The following is a 22,106-nucleotide window of genomic DNA, read 5'->3' as shown; positions in this document are numbered from 1 at the left end:
GGGGATCCCTCACCGCGCGCCCCTAAGGTTGCCCATTCAGGGCTTTAAGCTGACTTGGGAGAACGGAACCGCGTGGATTTCAAACACCTTTAGGGAGGCTCCGCGGGATGCGGGCGATGCGCGTTTAGCGCAAACCCGACGGGCGGCGCCCTCGCTCCCCGCCAGCTGACGCGCGGATGCAACGAAAAGTTGCTTCTGGCCCTCGGCGCCGCGCCCGTCATCAGCTCTGCCTCGCCGACGGGGCCACGGTCGGCAGGTCTCAGCTCCTGGAGGACAAAATTGGAAGGAATCTACATTGCAGAGCCGCAAGAGAGGCGGAGGCGGTGCGTGTGCGCGCGCGCGCGTCCCTTGAGGCGGCGTCTATTAGCATCAATACGGCGCAGCCCGGGGACCCAGCCGGAGCCTGCAAACTTCAAGCCAAACTCCAGGATCGCGCCCCCTCCCTCCTCCGCCGCCTCCTCCCCTCCGAGCCTGACCCCTGCCGCGGGAAAGGCGTCCCAGGGGGAGCCCGGGGGAGCCTGGGGGCTCCGAGAAAGTGGCCTCGGATTCGCTGCTCCTCCTCCCCCTCCCGACTATGGGCTTTGCCCCGGAGCGCTCCGCCGAAGCGGTGGGCCCGGGCTCCAAGTGCAAACTGTGCGGCCAGGTGCCAGGGGAGCCGCTGTGCACGCCGCGCGGGCACGTCTTCTGCGCCGGCTGCCTGCTGCCCTGGGTGGCGCGGCGGCGCCGGGGCCCACTGCAGCGCCAGCCCCCCGCGCCGGGCGAGCTGCCCCGGGCGCCGCCTGCGCGCAGCCTCGTGCAGCAGCCGCGCGTCCCGGGCTGCGGCCGCTCGGCCCGGCTGCACGAGCTGGCGGCGCACGTCGAGCGCGGGGCCCGGCGCCGCCCGCGGGGCTGCGTCTCGGGGCCCGGCGGCCGCGGCGGCGGGGAGCTGCCCGCGCGGGGGGGCTGCGGCGCGGCGCCGGGGCCCGGGCCCGGCCGGGGCGGGGGCGCGCGCGGGGGGCCGCCGGGCGGGAGCGGGAGCGGGCGCGGGCCCGGGGCGCGAGTCCTGGCCTGGAGGCGGCGCGAGAGGGCTCTGCGGGCGCAGCTCCGGGCGCTGCAGGGCGAGGTGCAGCTCGCGGCCCGCGGGTACCGGGAGAAGTTCGCGCAGTACATGGCTCACGTCCGCACCTTCGCCGGGGAGCTGGAGCTGGGCGGCGGCCGCGGCCGGGTAAGCGCGGAGGGATCCGGCTCCTGGAGGGCGGGGGGGGGGGGGGCGCCCGCCCTGAGCGGTACCTGCCGGTGCCTTAGCACCGCACTTGCCGAGGATTGCGCCCTTTCCGCTTGAATTAGGGTTGGATCGAATTAGGGAGAATCGGCCCCAACTTTTCGGTGGAGAAGGAAGGATTAGGAAAACTCACTTTTCCGCCCCGACCCTTGCTCCCCATCTCCTGTCCTACCCTCTCTTTGCGATTTCTTTTTTTTTTTCTTTTTTTTTGGTGCCCTTGCCCTGTGCCTGAAGCCAATCAGAAACCAAAGCCGGGAGGTGAGGACTTCTCCGACCCTGCCTCCCCACTGCTGATGCCCCAGCATCATCCCTGAGGCCTGGTCGTGCACCTTTAGCTCCCAATGACTTAGTTTCCCCGCCAGGCTACCCATATGGGCCCCTTTCGACTCAGTGCAGGGACTGTCCGGGATGTGGAAACCAGGAAAACCTTGTGTTGAGAGATTAACAGATGGGATTTCTTGGACCTGCAGAGTTTTCATTAGCCTGACCCTTCCCTGAAGAATCCTTTGCTGCCTTGGGATTTCATCACTGGTGGTGGTGGTGCTGGTGGTGCTGGTGGTGCTGGTGGTGCTGGTGCGGGTGGTGCTGGTGGTGTGTGTGTGTGTGTGTGTGTGTGTGTGTTGTGGGGGGTGCTTGGGGGACCAGGTCTGGGAGCAGCCACATGCATCTGCGGTCAGACTAGCCCTGTGAGCCCCTGGGCAGCGGCTGTTTCCCTTCTTTGTCGAAGCTTCTGGCCCCGAGCTGTGCTGGGGGACTGCCCGCTTTCAGACTGAATAAACAAGCCTCTTTGCAGCACCCCGTGTGAAGAGGCTTGTTTATAAAGCTGTTCCTTCTCTTCTGAGGACCTCTGCGCACTGTTTGACATTGTTGGTCGCTGCCATGGTGAGCAGGGATTCAGCAGAACTTGCACTCCATTCAAGGAGCTGTTTTCATTCTTCAGCGTCCTGGGGAGGAGCAACACGGGATGATTCCCATTTGGGACTGCTTTGCACTGCCTCCAGCCCAGGCATGGAGTTTAGGAGCTTCTGTCCTTGAACCTTCCAAACCAAACCAAACCAACCAACCAAACAAACAGAAAAAACCCAAAAAAAACTGAAGTGTGAGTAGCTAAAACGTTTCCACTTAAAGGGAGGCACACTGCTTGTTAAAAAAACTGGATGCTACCCCTCATCCTTTCTGTATCCTGTTCATTGCCAGGTAAATTTGCAAAATGGGAAGACCCAGAGAGGAGCACAGAAATGTGCTCTGTGTTATCAGGTCATGTTACAAGGTCGTAGGGAAGCAATGGTTGATGGAAAGGAGCAGCAGCTAGAATTCTATGACCGAGAAGTCCATGCAACAAGTCAAGCTATGTTTCGAGAAGTGAGGGGAAGCTGCTCATGATTTGCAGACTGTCAGGCTGCTCTATGCTCCTCAGAAACGCGTTCCCATTACCAGTAGGGGCTGCTGTGTGCACTGCCTGGGAGAAACTCCTAGGAAGAGGGGGTGATGGTGATACTGGTGCTGATGGTGCTCATGGAATTTTACCATCAACTGCCAAATGTAATTTCCTAGGACAGTTAATAATAGCCACAGCCATAAAAAAAAAAAAAAAAACACCTTACCCAGTCTGACATGATTTCATCTTGTATTTAAACTGGTCTTTGTTAATAAACAGGTTGTAGATATAATTACTATTTATTTTGCTATTATCTGGTTGCCAGCAGAAGAAGTACAGTTTTATTTAACACAAATTCTTTCCTTTGAAAATTCTGGAAGAATTATGCAAAACCAAATAAGAATACTGTTCAAAATTAGGATTACTGTAACTCAGATCCTGCTTTACAATAACAATCCAGGTATTACTGCCGAAAGAATTTTATCAATAACTCACTATTACTTCAATCTCTCAAGATATTCCAAAGTGAAATTTTTATATAAAATAATTATGAGATTCTTTGTTTTACTCAACTGTAAAAAAAAGAAAAATAAGGATACCTTTAGGGTTACCAGAAATCTGTTTTAAATTACAGTGAAGCCAGAATTAGATGATGTATTAGGGTAAGAGACTGATGAGTGAAAATACGAAGCCCTTTAGATATTTTTGAAAAAAATTTTTCTCAAAACCACTATTTAAAAAATAGATATTTTCTTTCTTTTTTTTTTTAATTTTGTTTATTTATTCATGAGAGACACAGAAAGAGAGTCAGAGACAGAGGCAAAGGGAGAAGCAGGTTCCATGCAGGGAGCCTGATGTGGGACTTGATCCGAGGTCTCCAGGATCACACCCTGGGTCAAAGGCAAGCCCTAAACTGCTGAGCCACCCAGGTGTCCCAAAAATACATATTTTCATGGTGAATTTAGGAAGAGATTAATCTTCCAGATTCAGCCATCTTTAATGTTAAAATTTTTTTCTTTTCAGATGTAAATTTATGGACAGTTTTTTTTTTTAAGGTATGTGACAGCATTTATTTTTTCTTTCCTTTTTTTTTTTAAACTATTTTATCTCTTTTTGTCTAGGATGGAGAACATAAGCCATTCACCATTGTGTTAGAAAGAGAAAATGACACATTGGGATTCAATATTATAGGAGGTCGACCAAATCAGGTAACCTACTTTGTTCATGCGTAACTCACTCTTTGCTTGTAAAATAATAGAAGACAGCTTTCATTTGTAGATTTGAATAAGGAAAACAAGTGATTTAATCTTTAATAGCATGCTTATGATCAAATATCAGATTCCTTAATGCAAATTCTCAGTACATAATTACATTTTTGTGAAAAAAACAAAACAAAAAACCCCAACAGCTAACAAATTCATCCCTCTTTCCTACTTTAGAAAAAAAGGAGAGTTTGTTTCACATATTATTTACATTGTATAGCCCCATTGGTAAACTTCTTAAACCTTTTTCACAATAATATGAATGGGCAATTTCTACTTGATAATATTAGATAACTATATTGCCTGATTATACCCTCTAATTATTAAAGTCAGTTTGTTAGTTTTTAGGTGCTAACACAGACCAGGCAGTTTATAATGCACGTTGATGGCATGAACAGTTAAAATAAATTGAAATAAGGAATAATTGTTTTCGCAATTATAGAAGAAATACCATGTTAAAGATAATTGATTTGCAATATTGTTGGCTCCCCAAATCAAATCCTTAATTTAACTGAATGAATAATATTTTGTTTATTGATGCCAGTTGTTTTCAAAATACATGAGTTGTAAACTTAAACCAGTTACTGTAGTTGCAGAGTTCTTTTATATCCTTTAGATACTACATCAATTTAATTTTCACCATAACTAGAACAAAGTGGTAAAGTTAAAAAAAAAGAAGCATGTTCTTTAATTTTCTTAATAAACTGCCGTGAAATTCTTGCATCTTGCGTTGCAGATGTTGTCCAAGGAAACTGTCTTAGAGTTGTTGGCCATATGCTGTGTTTAGGTCAGGATGGCAATGACATATTTCCCCCTTACTGTTTAGTATTTTGAAAACCTAGCAACTAATGACTGCTGTGCTTCTGTTTCTAGAACAGTCTCTATTTATTATGAAAAGATAGAAGTCTTCTCATTGTATCTTTTTTGTTTTCTTTTCCCCTAAGGAATATTTTTATAAAATGCTACTCAGGTGTTTGACATTTAGAGCACACTGGACATTTTTAAGAGGCTCTTCAGATTCATGTTAAGGAAGGTTAATTAAGGAGAAATAATTGTATTTAAACTGCCATGAAGTAAAATGACATTTGAAATTATTATTATAGTATGTTGGGCATTTTACCTAGATAAGTTTGGCAACATAATTGTTTTCCCATGACTGGCTAAAAGGTCCTATTTGTATTATATCAGTTATATGGTTGAGGTTTAACTAATCATTAGGCTCATTGCACCTGGAAATGTGTACCGATTAGCCTTGAATGGGTTCTCTTGCAGTTACAGTTGATCTTTGGGGATTTTACACTTGAGCAAGCTCCTAGTCTCCCCTGTGAATACAGTCAGAACTATATTTCCAAATCTGTCATATCATGAGGCCAGATTATATTTTCAAAACTATAACCATATCTCAGACCAAATATATCGTGAGGCTGGATGTACTTTTTTGTTTTCTTGTAACCCTTTTTAATTACTCCATCTCTTTAGAAGTAAGATATTTCATAAATAATACTTCAGAGCCAGTCAATATCACCTTGTACATACCCTTTCCTCATAGCTTTTTATGTATATTCAAAAACGTGAAGTAAATGGATAATCTTGTCAGAGAGGCTGGACTCATTCATTAAAGCTGCCATCTTGATTAATGACTATTTGGTATTAAGGAAGTTAAAATTCAGTGCCAAATCCCTAGCTACTAGAGAGAGATGCATGTTTAGGGAGGATTGGCAATATTACATTTACTAAATTGTCCTTTATCCAACTAAAATTTTGCTTACATCTTTCTTACTGCTAATGGTTATACTTTTTATAGAATAATAAGGAAGAAACATCAGCAGAAGGAATTTATGTTTCAAAAATTTTGGAAAATGGACCTGCTGACAGAGCAGATGGCCTGGAGATTCATGACAAAATCATTGAGGTAAGACAATAATAAAACACCAATATGAGCTGTGAAAGAAATATTTGGATGTTTTAAATTTCCAGACTTACTGTTTTACCTTGGTGTGGTATTTGCCAGAGTATATAACTAGAGTACACATCTATCTAGAATATTTATCTAATTTATATCAATGATTAGATCTTTAGATAAAAGAAAAAAAATCACCTGAAGTTTCCAAGTGTGTTAATGAATATCTCTTTTTTAATAAATTGCTCTCCCCATGAACTATGAAGTTAGTTGTGTGATTATTAAGGGATAAATTTTGTATGACGTTTCAAAAGATGATAAATCTCTGCTAAAAACATTTTTGATGAGGAAATATTACTGTCTTTGAAATGTGATTAGTATGTTTCATGGGGAGTTTGGAATTACTTATGCAGAACTTTTTACCATTCCTTAGTTTAATATGGTTATCTTGTTCGTGTATTTTTCCATGGGGGGAAAAAAGCAGATTTGTTTTTTCTGTTGGAAACACCTGGGAACTCTTCATTTTCTCTATTGTGAACTCTTCCTTTTCTCTATTGTGCGTCGTAGCTATATTTTTATATTGGGGGTTGACAAAGTAAATACACGTAAGTTAGTGAAATTTGGGCTGTGATAATGGAGTTTTTGAAATTTTAACTGGTATTACAAAAATTAGATTACTTTTATCAGTGGAATTATTTCCAATGCATTTGTAAAGGCATAAGTAGGAATTTGGAAAGTTTATTTGACCTCACTATTTTGGAAATATTCTGTTTATTCTAGGTTATGTAATCATTAGTGATGTCTTTCTGAATATCTGTATAAAATCTCTGGATGGCGATTTTTTAAAAGTAAATTTTGAATAAAATTTTAGATATTCATACCTCTTTTTTGCATTAAAAAAGTTGAATTTTGAATAATTTGACCTTAGACAAGAGTAAAGAACATAGAAGAGCCAATAGTGGTTTTGTTTCAGAAAAAAACCTCATAATATCTAGAAATAGGCTGACTAAGTGCTTTGGGGAAGGGAGAGGAGATGGCCTTTGGCTGAAAAAGTGGGTTTTATCTGAAGAGGTCTTTTGTATTAAGATTTTCTCCTTCCAGTTGTGTAGCCAAGAAAGAAAAGTACAGACTTACTTTCACTGATGCTATCCAGTTTGTCTTGACAGTTTGCCCAGTGGAAATATTTACATGCTGCAGTTTGTATAGTTAGAAATTTTCTATTTCTACTCGTGTTTGTGCAATATGATTTAAAAGGTAAATAACCGAAACGACAATAAATTATCCTTGTTACTTTCTGCCTTATCTCTAAAGCATTTTGATTTTTATTGTTAAATGGAAAATGAATGCCTACATTTGATAGTCTTAGAAGGGCTAATGGAACTGAATACATGTATCTAATTAGCACACACTCACATATATGCACACAGAAACATGTAATGAGGATTTAAAAAACAATTTAGCTAGGTAACAGTGTTATATATGCTCCATTAATGTTGCATTAAAAAGGAGGAAGAATAATTTATTTTTTATATTGTGATATAGCACTTTTGTTAAAAATTCATTTTTTTAATGTGAAAAGATAATTTGATAAAAATGGTGGTGGTAAGTCAAGGTCATCTAGACATATTAGCTAATATTCTTACTAGTATATGTCAGAATCACCTTATTTAAATCATATAGAGAGCAAGGATCAACCATGTAAATCTAAATTGCAATTTATAAGTAGCTGCAGTATTGTATTTTTTCACCTTGACGTGCATATATTATCAGTTGATGATCTTGAAATTTGCCTCAATTATAGAAATTTATTGGTGCATCTTTTATGCCAGGGTACATTGTAATAGGCATATTTTTGTTATCCTCGAATGAATTCATGTGAACACATTTGCAGTTGAAGATGAGTTAGATGATATTCATATTTTTGGAATATTGTCTGTTAAATAACATAAATATTTTAAAAGGAATATTATTAGAAATCTCTCATATTCAGTTGTTCAGTGATGCCATCAGCTTTTAAAATGGATAGTTGTGTATACACACACACAAGTAGCATGCTAGTTTTGTGTGTATATATGTGTAAAAAATCCTATGTAACAATTAATTTAGAAATATTTGATTCCTGTCGATTATTTTAGTTAATCTGCCATTGTATCAGTCAACTTTACACACTTTTTTAAAAGATTTATTTATTTATTAATGAAAGACACATAGAGAGAGGCAGAGACATAGGCAGAGGAGAAGCAGGCTCCCCTCAGGGAGCCATATGTGGGACTTGATCCCAGATCCCATGATCACACCCTGAGCCAAAGGCAGACGCTCAACTCCTGAACCTCTCAGGTGTCCCAACTTTACACATTTTATAGTAACAGGAAACCAATATTAAATATATATGATTAATTTAAAATGTGCAAAGACAAAATAGATTTTAAAATAGAGTAATTCATTTTCCATTTTTTGTGCTCAGTGATTTGTTTATTGAACTAATTTAATGCAATGTTTTTTTCTACTTTTGAATTTGAAATGGCTTTGCTGATTTATATGTGGTGCCACAAATTTCTTAGCAGTATAAAGTACACAATAGTTCATATATTATGAAACTCTCCATATGGGATAAGAGAAACGGTTAAGCAATCTTTTTTTTTTTCCTTATAGTCCCGACATACTGAAAATATTTTGTCTAGTTAATTGCTTAAAGCACATATAATAGATTTATGAATTGTTGTATATAATAACAAAATTTTCTTAAATCATTCATTTGGAGGAGAAAGAACATATGTTACAGGTCTAGTTCTATAGGTAATTAAAGATTTTACTAATTTGCCAAAGTTTAACAAAAGCCAACAACCCTAACAGTATTATTTTTTAAATAGTTTGCATTCCACTGAAGCAGATCAAAATCCAGAATCACAAAAGAAAAAAAATCATAGTATTTATGTAAATCTGTATCATAGTTTTCACATAATACAAAGAAAATTCATTTTTGGAGTCAGTCTGCTTGAGCAAGATTACATTTAGTAGTTTCTAGGTGTTTACACATCCATATTTGTTAAAACATTTTTTGGTGTACATTCAGAAGAGAAATGCATTGTGTTAGTTACAGTATTAGGTGTCAGAGATCACTAGAGACCAAAAAGGCAGAAGATATTACTAAAGGCATTCTGAGACATGGCAAAAGTTCACATCGACCAGGAATTCACCAGAGCATACATCCAAATAAAAGCCTCTTTTGCATGCTGTTTTACACCCTTTCAAGACTCAAAGGCACCACAGAAGGGTCTTGATACCATCAGAGACTTGGGCACAATTCTTTAAGAGGGCGGCAGTGCCATTGCTGTGACGATCATCATGTTGGGATGCCTGTGGGGTATGTGGGAGTTAAGAGTCAAAGTTCACTGCTGCTGTCAGCAGTTATTCCTCTGTTATTATTCCTGTGATGCTGTTAGCAGGCAGTACAACCTTAACCCCAGAGTGGGAAAGTGAATAGAAGGGTGCAGAGTCATTTATGGCTCTTTGTTCCCACTTTCTACCTCCCCTCCTAGCCCCTGCCAGCTCCTAGCCAGTGCTGGGTAACTGCAAAGTCCTCCTTTCTAGCTTCTGGAGACCAGGGAGTAGGGGTGGAGGTCTGTGAAGTCTATGCGAAGAACAGTTTGGAGCAGAAAGCAGAATTTTCTCTAGTGTATGCATTAAAGTCTCTTCTATTTACCTAGCTTGAAATTCATAATGAAATGCAGCACACAAGGCATTTTTTTTTGTACTGTAGAAACAGTTCCCACATTGAGCAATGTCAACGTAGCACTTTCTGCAGAGTGTTGAGTGTAGTACTAGCAGAAGGAACTTTACCAATGCAATGTCTCAAGGATAACTTAACTAGTCGGGACGCCAGCCACACCATCTTTTAGTTCTGTAATGGTGTCTCTTTTGCATTCTCTAGAACTGTGCTGCTAAATTAAAAATCTTTGGGGGTTATCATGTTTATTTGCTTAAGTCTCTGCACAGTTCGTTTACAGGTGTTAAAACAGGAGCTGTAAATGCAGATCAGAGCTAAACATTTAGGAATCCTGTTGAATTGGATCTACAGCATGCTACCTCTGTGTGTGCTTGATGGCACAGTGCACCTTACTACCTCATAAAGCAGCCGTGCTAATTTGTGTATGCTTAGGAAGCATTTATGAGTTTTAGAAGGGCACTTGTAAATCTGGTGGGCAGTTAGTTCTTTGAGAAATTGCTGTTTAATTTGAAGACATCACTGAACTCTTCAATAACATATTATTATCATCCCACATTTTAAAAGTGTTTTTTAACTGTCCAAGTAACATTGACTGATCATCTGAAAGAATTAGGGAAGAACTGAAAGCAATCATGTCAGTGCAAGTAAAGAATGACATTATATGAGATTTGTAATCATGATTAAATGCTACTTAAATTGACTGCGGTTTTAACAGGATATAGTTATCTTGAAAAGTGTTGTGCTGCAGTGGGAAAAGCATGAATCCTGGAATCAAGGAAATCTGGTTGGGATTCCTGTCCTGCCTCTGTAAGCGCGTGTGACCTTGAGCAAGCCAGTGGTTGTACCCCAGTTTCTATGCCATTCATGTTTATTGTATATGCAAATTGCCTGACACAAGGTAGGTTCTTAGAACCCAGTATCACGAGCCTGATGGGTCTCTCAGCTTACGCAAGTAGTTCATTCTCCAGAACACAGAGAAATGGGGGCAGGGATGTTTTCCTTTCTTGGAGAATCTAGATCACTCTCCTCAACTTTTAGTCATTCTCATTTCTATAGACCTCACCATTTGGATGAGTAAATGTAGGAAGTTTGAACTCATACATTTTCATATATTCATATGGACACTTAGATGCAAGAAGGACTGTGATGGAAACTTTGTGCACTTATGACTTAATCATTCAATAAATATTTATTAATTGCACATATGTGCCAGGCAACATCTCTGTATTATCGAAATAAAGAGCAATAAGAACCATTGTCCATATGAATATATGAAAATGTGTGGGTTCAAACTTCCTACATTTACTCATCCAAATGGTGAGGTCTCTGCCCTCTAGTAGCTTGTGGTGTACAGATTCCATTTTCTGCCTATACAAGGCAAAGTGGGCCCTCGGGGGAAGCTGTTCCTTCAGTTGTTATGAACTTAAACGGATCTTACCAGCATATCTTAGTGGAATGACACTGAGGGTTTATCCTAGTTTTCCCTTTCTCCCAGGAGTAGTTCAACTTGTTTTAAGAAATTATGATGTAGGTATAGTAAAGTAGTAATGTGAATGTAAGACAACATTGTATATTCAAGAAGGGGCATGGGCTTTGAACTGGGTTCTTTGCTTTAAATTTATACTGGGTTATCTCACAAAGATTTTTCAAACTTTCTTATTCTCAATTTCTTTCCTGTAACTATAAGGGTAGAAATAGCTAGCCCCTCAGAACTTCTATCTAGATGATCATACTGTTTTGCCATTCTACTGAATTTCCATTATGAATAAGTACAGTTTTATTTTAACCTACAAGGAAAAGACTGGAAAGGTCTTTATATTCAGGCTTTAATGTGTTAAGCACTATTTTATCTGTTTTAAATTTATAAGGTATGAACTTGAGTTTGATTTTTTTTTTTTTGAGTGCTAAGCTTCCGAGCAAGGAAACAGGACCACCACACATGACTGCAGTTTGCATACTACACATGGTGTCCCTGTCAGAAGGTCTGGCGGTGTTTCCCATTCTCCTCATCATTTTGTACTACAAAAAACCTCATCAGAGCACTGATAACATTATTTTTTATTAAGGTAAATTGCATACATATATCTTATGTTAGTTTCAGGTGTACAACATAGTGATGCAATATTTGTGTCTATTGCAAAATGAACACCACAATAAATCTAGTTGACATCATCAAGATACATTGCTATAGATTTCTTTTTTCTCTTATGATGAGAACTTTTAAGATCCGGTCTCTTAGCAGCTTTCAAATATGCAGTACAGTACTATTAACTATAGTTACCATGCAGTTCATTACAAACCTATGACTTATTTATTTTTTAAAGTAGAATTTTGTACCTTTTGACTCCCTTCAACCATTTTGCCCAACTTCTAGTCACCACCCATCTGTTCTCTGTATCTATGTTTTGTTTGTTTTCGAGAACTCTACAGTATCTATCCAGCTCTGTCTCATTCATTTCAGTTAGCACAATGCCCTCAGGATCCATCCGTGTTGTTGCAAGTAGCAGGATTTCATTTTTTCATGGCTGAATAATATTCTGCTGTGTGTGTGCATGCATTATATATATGAATATCGTGATTTCTTTATCCATTATACATATGAATATCATAATTTCTTTATCCATTCATCCATTGATGGAGACTTAGGTTGTTTTAATATCTTGGCTATTATAAATAATCGTGCAGTGAAGATGAGGGTGCGTATAGGTTTTGAGTCAGTATTTTCATTTTCTTCAGATAAATACCTAGAAATGGAATTGGTGGATAAATTTTGGGGAACCTCCATCTGGTTTTCCATAGTAGCTGCAGCACCAATTTACATTCCCACCAGCAGTGCACAAGTGTTCCCCTTTCTCTACAATCTCACCGGCTTGTGTTATATCTCTTGTCATTTTGATAACAGCAATTCTAACAGGTGCGAGATGAGATCTCATTATAGTTTGGATTTGCATTTCCCTGGTGGTTAGTGATTTTGAGCATCTTTTCATGTACCTGTTGGCCATTTGTATATCTTCTTTGGAAAATCCAAAAGGTCTATTCAGATCTCCTGCCCATTTTTAATCCAACTCTTTATTTGTTGTTATTGAATTGTATGAGTTCTTTATATATTTTGGATATTAACCCCTTAAAGATATATGATTTGCAAATATTTTCTCCCATTCCATAGATTACCTTACAATTCTGTTGATGGTTTCCTCTGCTGTGCAGAAGCTTGTTGGTTTGCTGTAGTTCTGCCTGTTTGTTTTTGCTTTTGTGGTCATTGCTTTTGCTATCAAATCCAAAAAATTATTGTCAAGACCAAAGTCATGGAAATTACCACCTGTGTTTTCTCCCAAGAGTATTATGGTTTCAGGTCTTATGCTCATGCTTTTAATCCCCTCTCAAGTAATTTTTGTGTATGGTGTGAAAAAGTGGTCCAGTTTCATTCTTTTGCATGTGGCTCTCCAGTTTTACCAACACCACTTACTGAAGAGATTTTTTAACCTCATTGAGTATTCTTGGATCTTTTTTCTTAAATTAATTGACCATATATTCATGGGTTTATTTCTGGGCTCTCTGTTCCATCCCATTGATCTATTTGCTTTTATGTCAGTACTATACTGTTTTGATTAGTATAGTTTTATAATATAGTTTGAAATCAGGGAGTGTGATGCCTCTTGTTTTGTTCCTCTTCTCAAGATTGCTTTGGCTATTCAGGGTCTTTTGTAGTTCCATACAAATTTTAGGAGTGATTTTTGTGTTGTGTCGAAAATGCCATTGGAATTTTGATTAAGATGGTGTTGAATCTACAGATTGCTTTGTGTAGTGTGGACACTTTAACAATATTAATTCTTCTAATCAGTGAACACAGAATATCTTTCCATTTATTTGTATCTTCACTTTTTTTTATTAATGTCTTAGAGTTTTCAGGGTATGGGTCTCCCACTTCCATAGTGAAGCTTATTGCTAGATATTTTATTCTTTTTGATTCAAGTGTAAGTGGGATTATTTGCTTAATTTCTTTTTCTGAGTTTGTTATTAGTATTGGAAATGCAACAGATTTCTCTGTATTGGTTTAGTGTCCTGCAACTTTATTGAATTCATTCATTCATTCTCACAGTTTTTTTGGTAGAGTCTTAAGGGTTTTCTGTGTGTAATATGCCATCTGCAAATAGTGACAGTTGTATTTCTTTTTAATTTGGATGTCTTTAATTCTTTTTTTTGCCCAGTTACTCTGGCTAGGACTTCCAATGCTAAAATAAAAGTTGAATAAAAGTGGTGAAAATGTTCCTGAGCTTACAGCAAAAGCTTTCAGCTTTCACATTGGGTGTGATACAAGCTGTAGGTTGTCATATATGACCTTTATTTGTTGAGGTATGTTTTCTCTGTATCCATTTAGCTGAGGTTTTATCATAAATAGATGTTGAATTTTCTCAAATGCTTTTTCTGCATCTATTGAGATGATCATATTTAAGCTTTATTTTATTAATGTAGCGTATCACATTGGTCAATTTGTGGATATTGAACTATCTTTGCATTCCTAGAACAAATCCCATTTTATCATGGTATGTGATTCTTTTAATGTGTTGTTGTATGCAGTTTGTAATATTTTGTTGGAGATTTTTTGTGTCTATTTTCATCAGAAGCATTGGTCTATAATTTCTGTGTGTGATGCCCTTGTTTGGTTTGGTATCAAGGTAATGCTAGCTGTGTAAAATGAATTTGAAAGTAGTCCCTGTATTTTATTTTTTGGAAGATTATGAGAAGAATTGGTATTAATTCTTATCTGAATGTTTGGTAGAATTCACCAGAGAAACTGTGTGGTCGTGGGCTCTTGTTTATTGGCAAGCTTTTGATTACTGATTCAATTTCCTTACTAGTAATTGGTTTGTTCAGTTTTTCTGTTTCTTCATGATTCAGTCTTGGGAGCTTGTATGCTTCCAGGAATTTATCCATTTCTTTTAGGTTATCCAATTTGTTGCCATATAATTGCTCATAATAATCTCTTAATCTTTTGTATTTTCTGTGCAGGCTACTTGAACAATGTCACCTCTTTCATTTCTGACTTTATTTATTTGAGTCCTCCCTCTTTTAAGCCTACTAAGCTATTTTCACTTTGTTTCTGTTTTTGTTTTGTTGCTCTGATTGGGTGATTTCCACTGCCTCTTCATTGATCTTTTCTTCTCCTTCATCTGTTGAACTCTTCTGATGATTTTTCAGTTCAGTTAATGTATTCTTCTACTCTCTGATTTCTGTTTGATAATTTTTTTTTTTTTTACAGTTTCTGTCTCTTTGTTGACATTTTCCCTGTGTTCATCAATTCTTCTCCCAAGTTTGGGACCATCTTTATGGCTGTTAGTTTGAACTCTTTATTAGGTAAATTACTTATGTCTGTCTCATTAAGTTCCCTCCCCCTTGGGTTGTTATCTTATCCCTTATTTGGAACATATTTCTCTGTTTCATTTTTCCCTGATTCCAAATGTTCATTTATATGTGTTGGTTGAAACAACTGCCACTCCCTGTCTTGAAGAGTTGTCTTTGTGTTGGAGATGAAAGTTACTGTTCAACCTTGTCCTAGCTCTTGGTTGTCTCTTGAACCTTTGTGATTGTTCAAGTAGCCTGCTTTATTTTTAATAGCTTTCAGTAGTTGAGTGTGTGCCAGAACTGATCAGTGTCCCAAAGGGAAGGATCTCAGCAACTAGATTTAAGCTGGTTGGAGCCAGTCCAGCAGCTTTTTAAGTATGCAAATATATCCAGTTGTGTAGGACCACAAGTGTCAGTCTTGCCACTGGAACAGGCCATCTAGATGTGTGCTTTGGTGGCAGTTGAAAAAAATCAGGGAGTCCAGGTGGGGGATACTGGTCATTGTAGTGAGGCAGATGGAGAGTGCAAATATGGCATCCCCTGGCCTATATTCCCTGAGAGCACCTCCATAACCTCTAGATGAGTGCCAAATCTAAACCTGCTCCTAAGGCCAAAGCTCCAGGACAAGGAAGCCTTTCTCAGAAAGACTGTGGGTGTGTTTCAGCAGCCTTTTGCGCAGTTCCCTGGGAGTAAGAGTGGTAATCTGCCAAGAACTGCCTCTCCAGTTGTTGGAGTCCCAAGGGACCTATGAGTGTCAGCAGCTGTGGCCTCCAGAGCCAGGCACTCAAAGGGTGGCAGCCACAAAAACGGAGCCACAAGACCTAAAAACCAGGGCACCAGGTGTATATGGAAGCTTCCCTTCAGGAATGTGCCAGAGGGAGAGTGCAAAACTGCCATCCTCTGGGAAAAAGGAAAAAGAAAAAAAGAAAAAGATAAAATGAAAAAAGAGAAAGAGAGAGAAGACATAAGAAAGAAAGAGAAATATGGTGCCTGCCAGCATCAGCAAGGCGGAGGGCCAGGTTGGAAGATGACACCTGCCTGTTAGAGCATAAAAATGGCACACACACCCCTCCAAGGGAAAAATGTAGTACCTGCTGGCTTTAGCAAGGCAGAGGGAGAACAGAAAGATGGGACCCATCAGCCTCTATCCCAGGGAGTATCCGAGTATGCCCCCGCCCCTCAGACCAAAATTAGCAAAGAAATTTCTTCAACATAATGCCTAGGCACTTTACCAAAAAAGGCTGCATCTTTGAAGGGTCGTGGAGTGTGACAATCTCCCTGTGACCCCTTTAAGATTTGTTTCTCGGTTTGCCATAGCTTTGTGGGTCTTATGGATGCAAATCCCATTGGTTTTCATGGGAGGAGGTGAGTTTAGGATCTTATTACATTGCCATCCTGAGCCAGAACTTCCCTATAACATTATTGAGATTTATTGTAAATTGAGATCCAGACTTGATTTTAAGTAAAATTTTGAAGTGAGCCATAGGTCACTGCCTTTTGCTCTCCTTTTCCCTCCATCATCCTGGTCATTTGGCACCTTCTTGCTCATGGTCTGATTTCTTAGCAGCATTTCTTTTGGGAAGAACGTCTTTAAATTCACTTCTACCAATAGATATTTGAATGATAAAAGTGTGTCCCATTCATGATATCTGAACTTTACATGGAAGTAATAACTCAATGATTCTCGAGCTTTTGCCATTTTCATCTTGAACACAATTTCTTCTTCGGTGAACTTTCCCTTCACCCAATCTCTACCATTTGCAGCTTAGCTGGCCTGCTACTGTCAGGATTGTCACTATTTTACTTCTTTGTTTAAAGCCCTTCATTAGCATTTTATTAGCAATAGGATAAAATCCAAATTTGTTAGGCAAAAATGGACCTTCAAACCTTTTATTTTTATTTTTTTTTAAGTTTTTGCTTTTAGACCTTCTGTAGTCACATGAAACTCCTCCCCTTTCTTATTCCTTCTTTTCTTTTGACTTGGTGTTCTCACTCCTCCCCTACATCTCTTCTATAGCTGGCAAGTTTCTGATATTCTCAAGAATCCTCCACACTCCATCCATCTGTGGATTTATTTCTGTGGCCAGTACATTTCTATGCCTCTCATTTCCATAACATTTTTCCTGTGCTCTGCTATGTGTTTATTCTCTCATGGTGTTCCCCTCGCAAAAATGTATGGATTTCTTAAAACAGTGGTTTAGGATTTTCTTGAACTTAATACCTCCAGCAGCCTTCCTGCACGTAGTGTTGTGCCTGGCAAACTACAGGCATTCTGTTAATTTTCTTTGAATAATGGAATAAATGAATGGATGGACTTTGAGCTCAGAATTTCAGGCATTATAGTCTAGATGTAAGGGTTTTTCAGATGCCTAGTAGGCTGTCCCTGAAGGCTCTCTCTGTTACCTTCTATTCCCTTTCTTTGCATCTTTATCACAAAGTCAATCAGAAGTTAGAAGACTTACTGCTTCTTAAGTTTCAAAATCTCTAAGAACTCGTAATAATGGACTGAAACAATTGTATTTCTATAGACTCTCCCTTCTATCCTGTAAATAAGAAAGAACCCAAGTCTGCAACATGGTGTTTCAAATTCGGTTTATATAACTGCATGAATTGGATTGGAAGATATGTGTTTGCCTTCACCCTAACACAGGTTTTTCATTACTGAACTACACACGGTAAAGCTGACTGTATTCACATGCCTGCCTGCAAAGCAGATTTGCAGAAAACGGCACTGGATTGGACATGGAATTGAACACAAACATGATTAACCACAGAGGAACTGAAAGATGAAAGATGTTTCCAATGTTTCCAAGCCTTGTAAATGGTTTGGTGAAAAAGATAGAAGCTTCCTAGAGCTGGAAAGTGGCTGGGAGACTCTTTGAAGTGCTCATGATGAGAGCTGCTTGGAATAATTAACAGTAGCCCCAGCTGTGGGGCATTCTGTAGAAGCTTAAGAGGCAACTCACTCAACTTGTGCTTGGAACTTTATGAGGCAAGTTTTAAAAGAATGTGTTTTCATAGAATACATGCTGTTGTATTCCTATTAGATTCTGTTTTTTTTTTTTTAACAGACATGAATAGAAATTTCTCCATTCTTGTTTCAAACATTGTTCTTCCCACTGCCTTGAAAAAGTGTGACAAATGAGAAAGGGCAACTGATACGTGTTGGATGGATGTGGTACCTGGTACCCTAACCATATCACAGTCCAGAGGCTTTATGGGCAGTGTCTTTAATCAGCTCCTCTCTTCTTTTTTAAGCAGGTAACAGTTTTCTTAAGAAGAGCTTATTACTCTTTTTATAATCAGCATCTCAGGGGTGATTCTTTATTATTTTCAAATAAAAAATGCCCCAAGAATAGACAGTCATTATATGGCTAAAAACATTTTAAAGAACTCTATGTTCAAGTAAAAGGTACAGGAATAAATCTTCAATTCATAAAATTAGATGAGCGGTTGACTCTCCTGCTCACTCTTTAGGGAAATTTTTCTTTCATAAAATAGACTAGGATAAAATTTAGAACTGAATGGCTGTAAAAATATGTAAAGTCAAACTAAATTTTAAAAGTATTTTATGTAAAATTAAGTAATTTGATATTTTCACATAACCTATCAATGAAGTAAAAGGAAACAATAAATTTTCCATATGAAATAATATGTGGAAAAGAAATTATGAATTAATAAAAATGTGCTAGCATATAAAAGATATGTAGCTTTCTACTCCATTTCTTTTTTTTTTTTTTTTAAGATTTTATTTATTTATTCATGAGAGACAGAGAGAGGGAGAGACATAGGTAGAGGGAGAATCAGGCTCCCTCCAGGGAGCGTGATGTGGGACTTGATCCCAGGACCCAGGATCACGACCTGAGCCAAAGGCAGATGCTCAGCCACCCAGGAGTCCCTCTACTCCGTTTCTATGTGCTGGACTTCTTTTTAATTTTCCGTATATAAGTGATACCATGCAGTATTTTTCTTAATCTGACTTGTTTCACTTAGTATAATGTTCTTGAGGTTCATCCATATTGTTGCAAATGGCAGGATATCCTTCTCTCTCGTGGCTGAATAATATTCTCTTGTATTATATACCACTTCTTTATCCAGTCATCTGTTGGTGGACACTTAGATTTTACCTGTATATTGTCTATTATGGGTAATGCTGCACTGAACATGGGAGAGCAGATATTTCAATATCCTGCTTTCTTTTTTTTTTTTTTTTTTTTTTTGGTTAAGGTGGGTTGGATATATGCCCAGAAGTGACATTGTTGGATCATATGTTTGTGTATGTGTGTGTGTTTAAAGAACATTCTTTTTTTTTTTTTTTAGGATTTTATTTATTTATTATTCATGAGAGACAGAGAGAGAGAGGCAGAGACACAGGTAGAGGGAGAAGCAGGCTCCATGCAGGGAGCCTGATGTGGGACTCGATCCTGGGTCTCCAGGATCACACCCCGGGCTGAAGGTGGAGCTAAACCGCTGAGCCACCCGGGCTGCCCTGTGGTTTGTTTTTGTTTTTTTTTTTTTTTGAGGAACTTCCATATTGTTTTCCAAGTGTCTACACCAACTAACATTCCCACCAGCAGTGCATAGGAGCTCCCTTTTGTCTACATCCTCAACAGCCCTTGCTATCTTTATCTTATTGGTGATAGCTATTCTCACAGGTATGAGATATTTCATTGTAGTTTTGATTTCCATTTTCTTGATGATTAGTGAGGAGTACCTTTTTATCTATCTATTGGCTATTTGAATATTTTCTTTGGAATAAGTGTCTATTTAGTTCTTCTTTCCTTTTTTAACTTAGATTGTTTATTTTGGGGGATCCATGGGTGGCTCAGTGGTTTAGCGCCTGCCTTCGGCCCATGGCTTGATCCTAGAGTCCTGGGATCGAGTCCCACGTCAGGCTCCCTGCGTGGAGCTTGCTTCTCCCTCTGCCTGTGTCTCTGCCTCTCTCTGTGTGTGTCTCTCATGAATAAATGAATAAAATCTTTAAAAAAAAAAGATTATTTTTTTGCTATTGGGTTGTAAAAGTTATTTATATATTTTGGATGTTAATCTCTTTTCATGATTTGGAAATGTTTTCTTCCATGTCATAGATTCTAATTATAGCCTTATAATTTTGTCGATGATTTCCTTTGCTGTGCAGAAGTTTTAGTTCAATGTAGTCCTACCCTTTACTTTTGCTTTTGTTTTTTTTACTTTTGGTGTCAAATCCAAAAAATCATTGTCAAAACTGATGTCAAGAATCTTATCTCCTAGGTTTTTTTTCCACAAATTTTAGGATTTCAGGTATTACGTTCAGGTCTTTGATCCATTTTAAGTTGATTTTTGTGAGTGTTTAAGGTAGAGGTCCAGTTTCATTCTCTTGCATGTGGCTGTCCAGTTTTCCCAACACCATTTGTTAAAGAGACTGTCCTTTCATCATTTCACCTTTCACCACTCTTGTCTCCTTGGTCATACATACAATTGATCATATGTACATGAGTTTATCTCTGGGATCTTGTTTTGTTTTGTAAACGAATATATCTCTTTTTATGCCAATACTGTTTTGATTACTATAGCTTGGTAATATAGTTTGAAATCAGGAAATGTGATGCCTCTACCTTGGTTCTTCTTTCTCAAGATTGTTTTGGCTATTCACATATCTTTTATCATTCCATACAAATTTTATTTTATTTATTTTTTTAAATTAATTTTTATTGGTGTTCAATTTACCAACATACAGAAAAACACCCAGTGCTCATCCCGTCAAGTGTCCACCTCAGTACAAATTTTAGAATTGTTTTTTGTGTTTCTGTAAAAAATGCCATTAGAAGTTAGATAGGGATTTCATTGAATCTGCAGATTTCTTTGGGTAGTATGGACATTTTAATAATATGTGTTATTCTAAGCCATAAGTATAAATTATCTTTCCATTTATGTCTGCTTCAATTTCTTTTATCAATGCCTTATAATTTTCAGCATACCTATCTTTACTTCTTTTAAGTTTATTCCTAAGGATTTTATAATTTATTTTTAGTATTTAATTATTTTTGTGCAATTATAAACAGGATTATTTTCTTAATTTATTTTTCTGATAGTTTACTGTGTATAGAAATGCAACTGGTGTTTGTTTATTGCTTTGTCTTGGTAGAAATTGGGAGAGGTTCATGAAAGGATACAAGATACTTTTATCTATAAAATGATTAAGGTATGAAGGTATAATGTAAAACCTGATAATTATGGTTGATAACATTGTGTTTAGTAATTGAAATTTGTTTCAGAGTAGAACTTAAGTGTTCTCACTAAAATTAATAAATAAGTGAGGTGATGGATCTGTCCTAGTTGATAGGACTTCCTTCACAATGTATATGTGTATCAGGTCACCACAGAGTACACCTTGAAGTGTCTTACAGTTTTATTTGTCAGTTATACTTCAATAATGCTGAAAAAAAGATAGTTTACTACACACATAATTTACTTAAGTAAATAAACACAATTGAATGATAATAGGCTTTTGTTGCTGGAGGTAGAAAGCCCTTTAGTGATTGTACGTGCCTCAGCTAACTTAAAATTAAGACAGGAGATAGGTGTGCATTAAACAAAGTAAGTAAAATCAAACACATGATGCATGACTGGCACAGGGGTGCCACCGAATAGACTTCCCTGTATTTTCATGGCTTTAATGAAATGGTACTTGAAAAGGCCTTTAAAAGAAAGATGAGGGATAGATTAAAGATGGAACAAGAGCCTTCCATATTTAGGAAGAATGCCTTGAACCAAGTGACAAGGCAATACTGGATCTTGCTTTTGCTGATTAACATAATGAAAAAAAATAATAGCCAGTTCATATCAGTAAGGTCACACACTCTTACAGGTATTATGTCATCCCCACACAACTCTCTGAGGTTGGTGTTATAGCTACTAGTAGTATTCCCATTTTACTGATTAGAAAACTGAGGCACAGGGATATCTAGTAATTTGCCAATGTCACAGAATGAGAGTTCTTGGGTTTGTGCCCTTAACCATCCCTTGATACTACATATTATTGAATTATATGGGTGGTTCAAGACAGATAATGTATGATAAGTCAGTTGAAGTCAGATTTTGATCATATTAATGGAAAGCATTATATGTTTGGCTAAAGAGTTTGGTTATTATAGTATAGGCAGTGAGGAGTCAGTGATCAGATCTGAGCAAGGGAATGACATGGGTTAAGCAATGATTAAAAATTATAAGAAAAATAGATTTCACTGGAATGTGTA

General features: G+C 38.5%; 1 protein-coding gene across 1 annotated transcript in view; it reads left to right on the top strand.

Moving 5' to 3' along the window:
* Positions 1 to 492: 492 nt before the first annotated feature.
* The window catches only part of PDZRN4 (PDZ domain containing ring finger 4), a 352,365-nt gene continuing 330,751 nt past the window's right edge, over positions 493 to 22,106 (top strand). Inside the window, exons 1-3 of the mRNA XM_072765562.1 lie at positions 493 to 1,204; positions 3,761 to 3,847; positions 5,706 to 5,813. Coding sequence (XP_072621663.1) covers positions 575 to 1,204; positions 3,761 to 3,847; positions 5,706 to 5,813 — 825 coding nt within the window. The 5' untranslated portion in view covers positions 493 to 574. The remainder of the gene's footprint in view (positions 1,205 to 3,760; positions 3,848 to 5,705; positions 5,814 to 22,106) is intronic.

The sequence above is a fragment of the Vulpes vulpes genome, chromosome 8, assembly GCF_048418805.1.
Source record: "Vulpes vulpes isolate BD-2025 chromosome 8, VulVul3, whole genome shotgun sequence".
In the NCBI taxonomy this organism is placed as follows: Eukaryota; Metazoa; Chordata; class Mammalia; order Carnivora; family Canidae; genus Vulpes; species Vulpes vulpes.
This window is presented reverse-complemented; position numbering and strand designations above follow the sequence as displayed.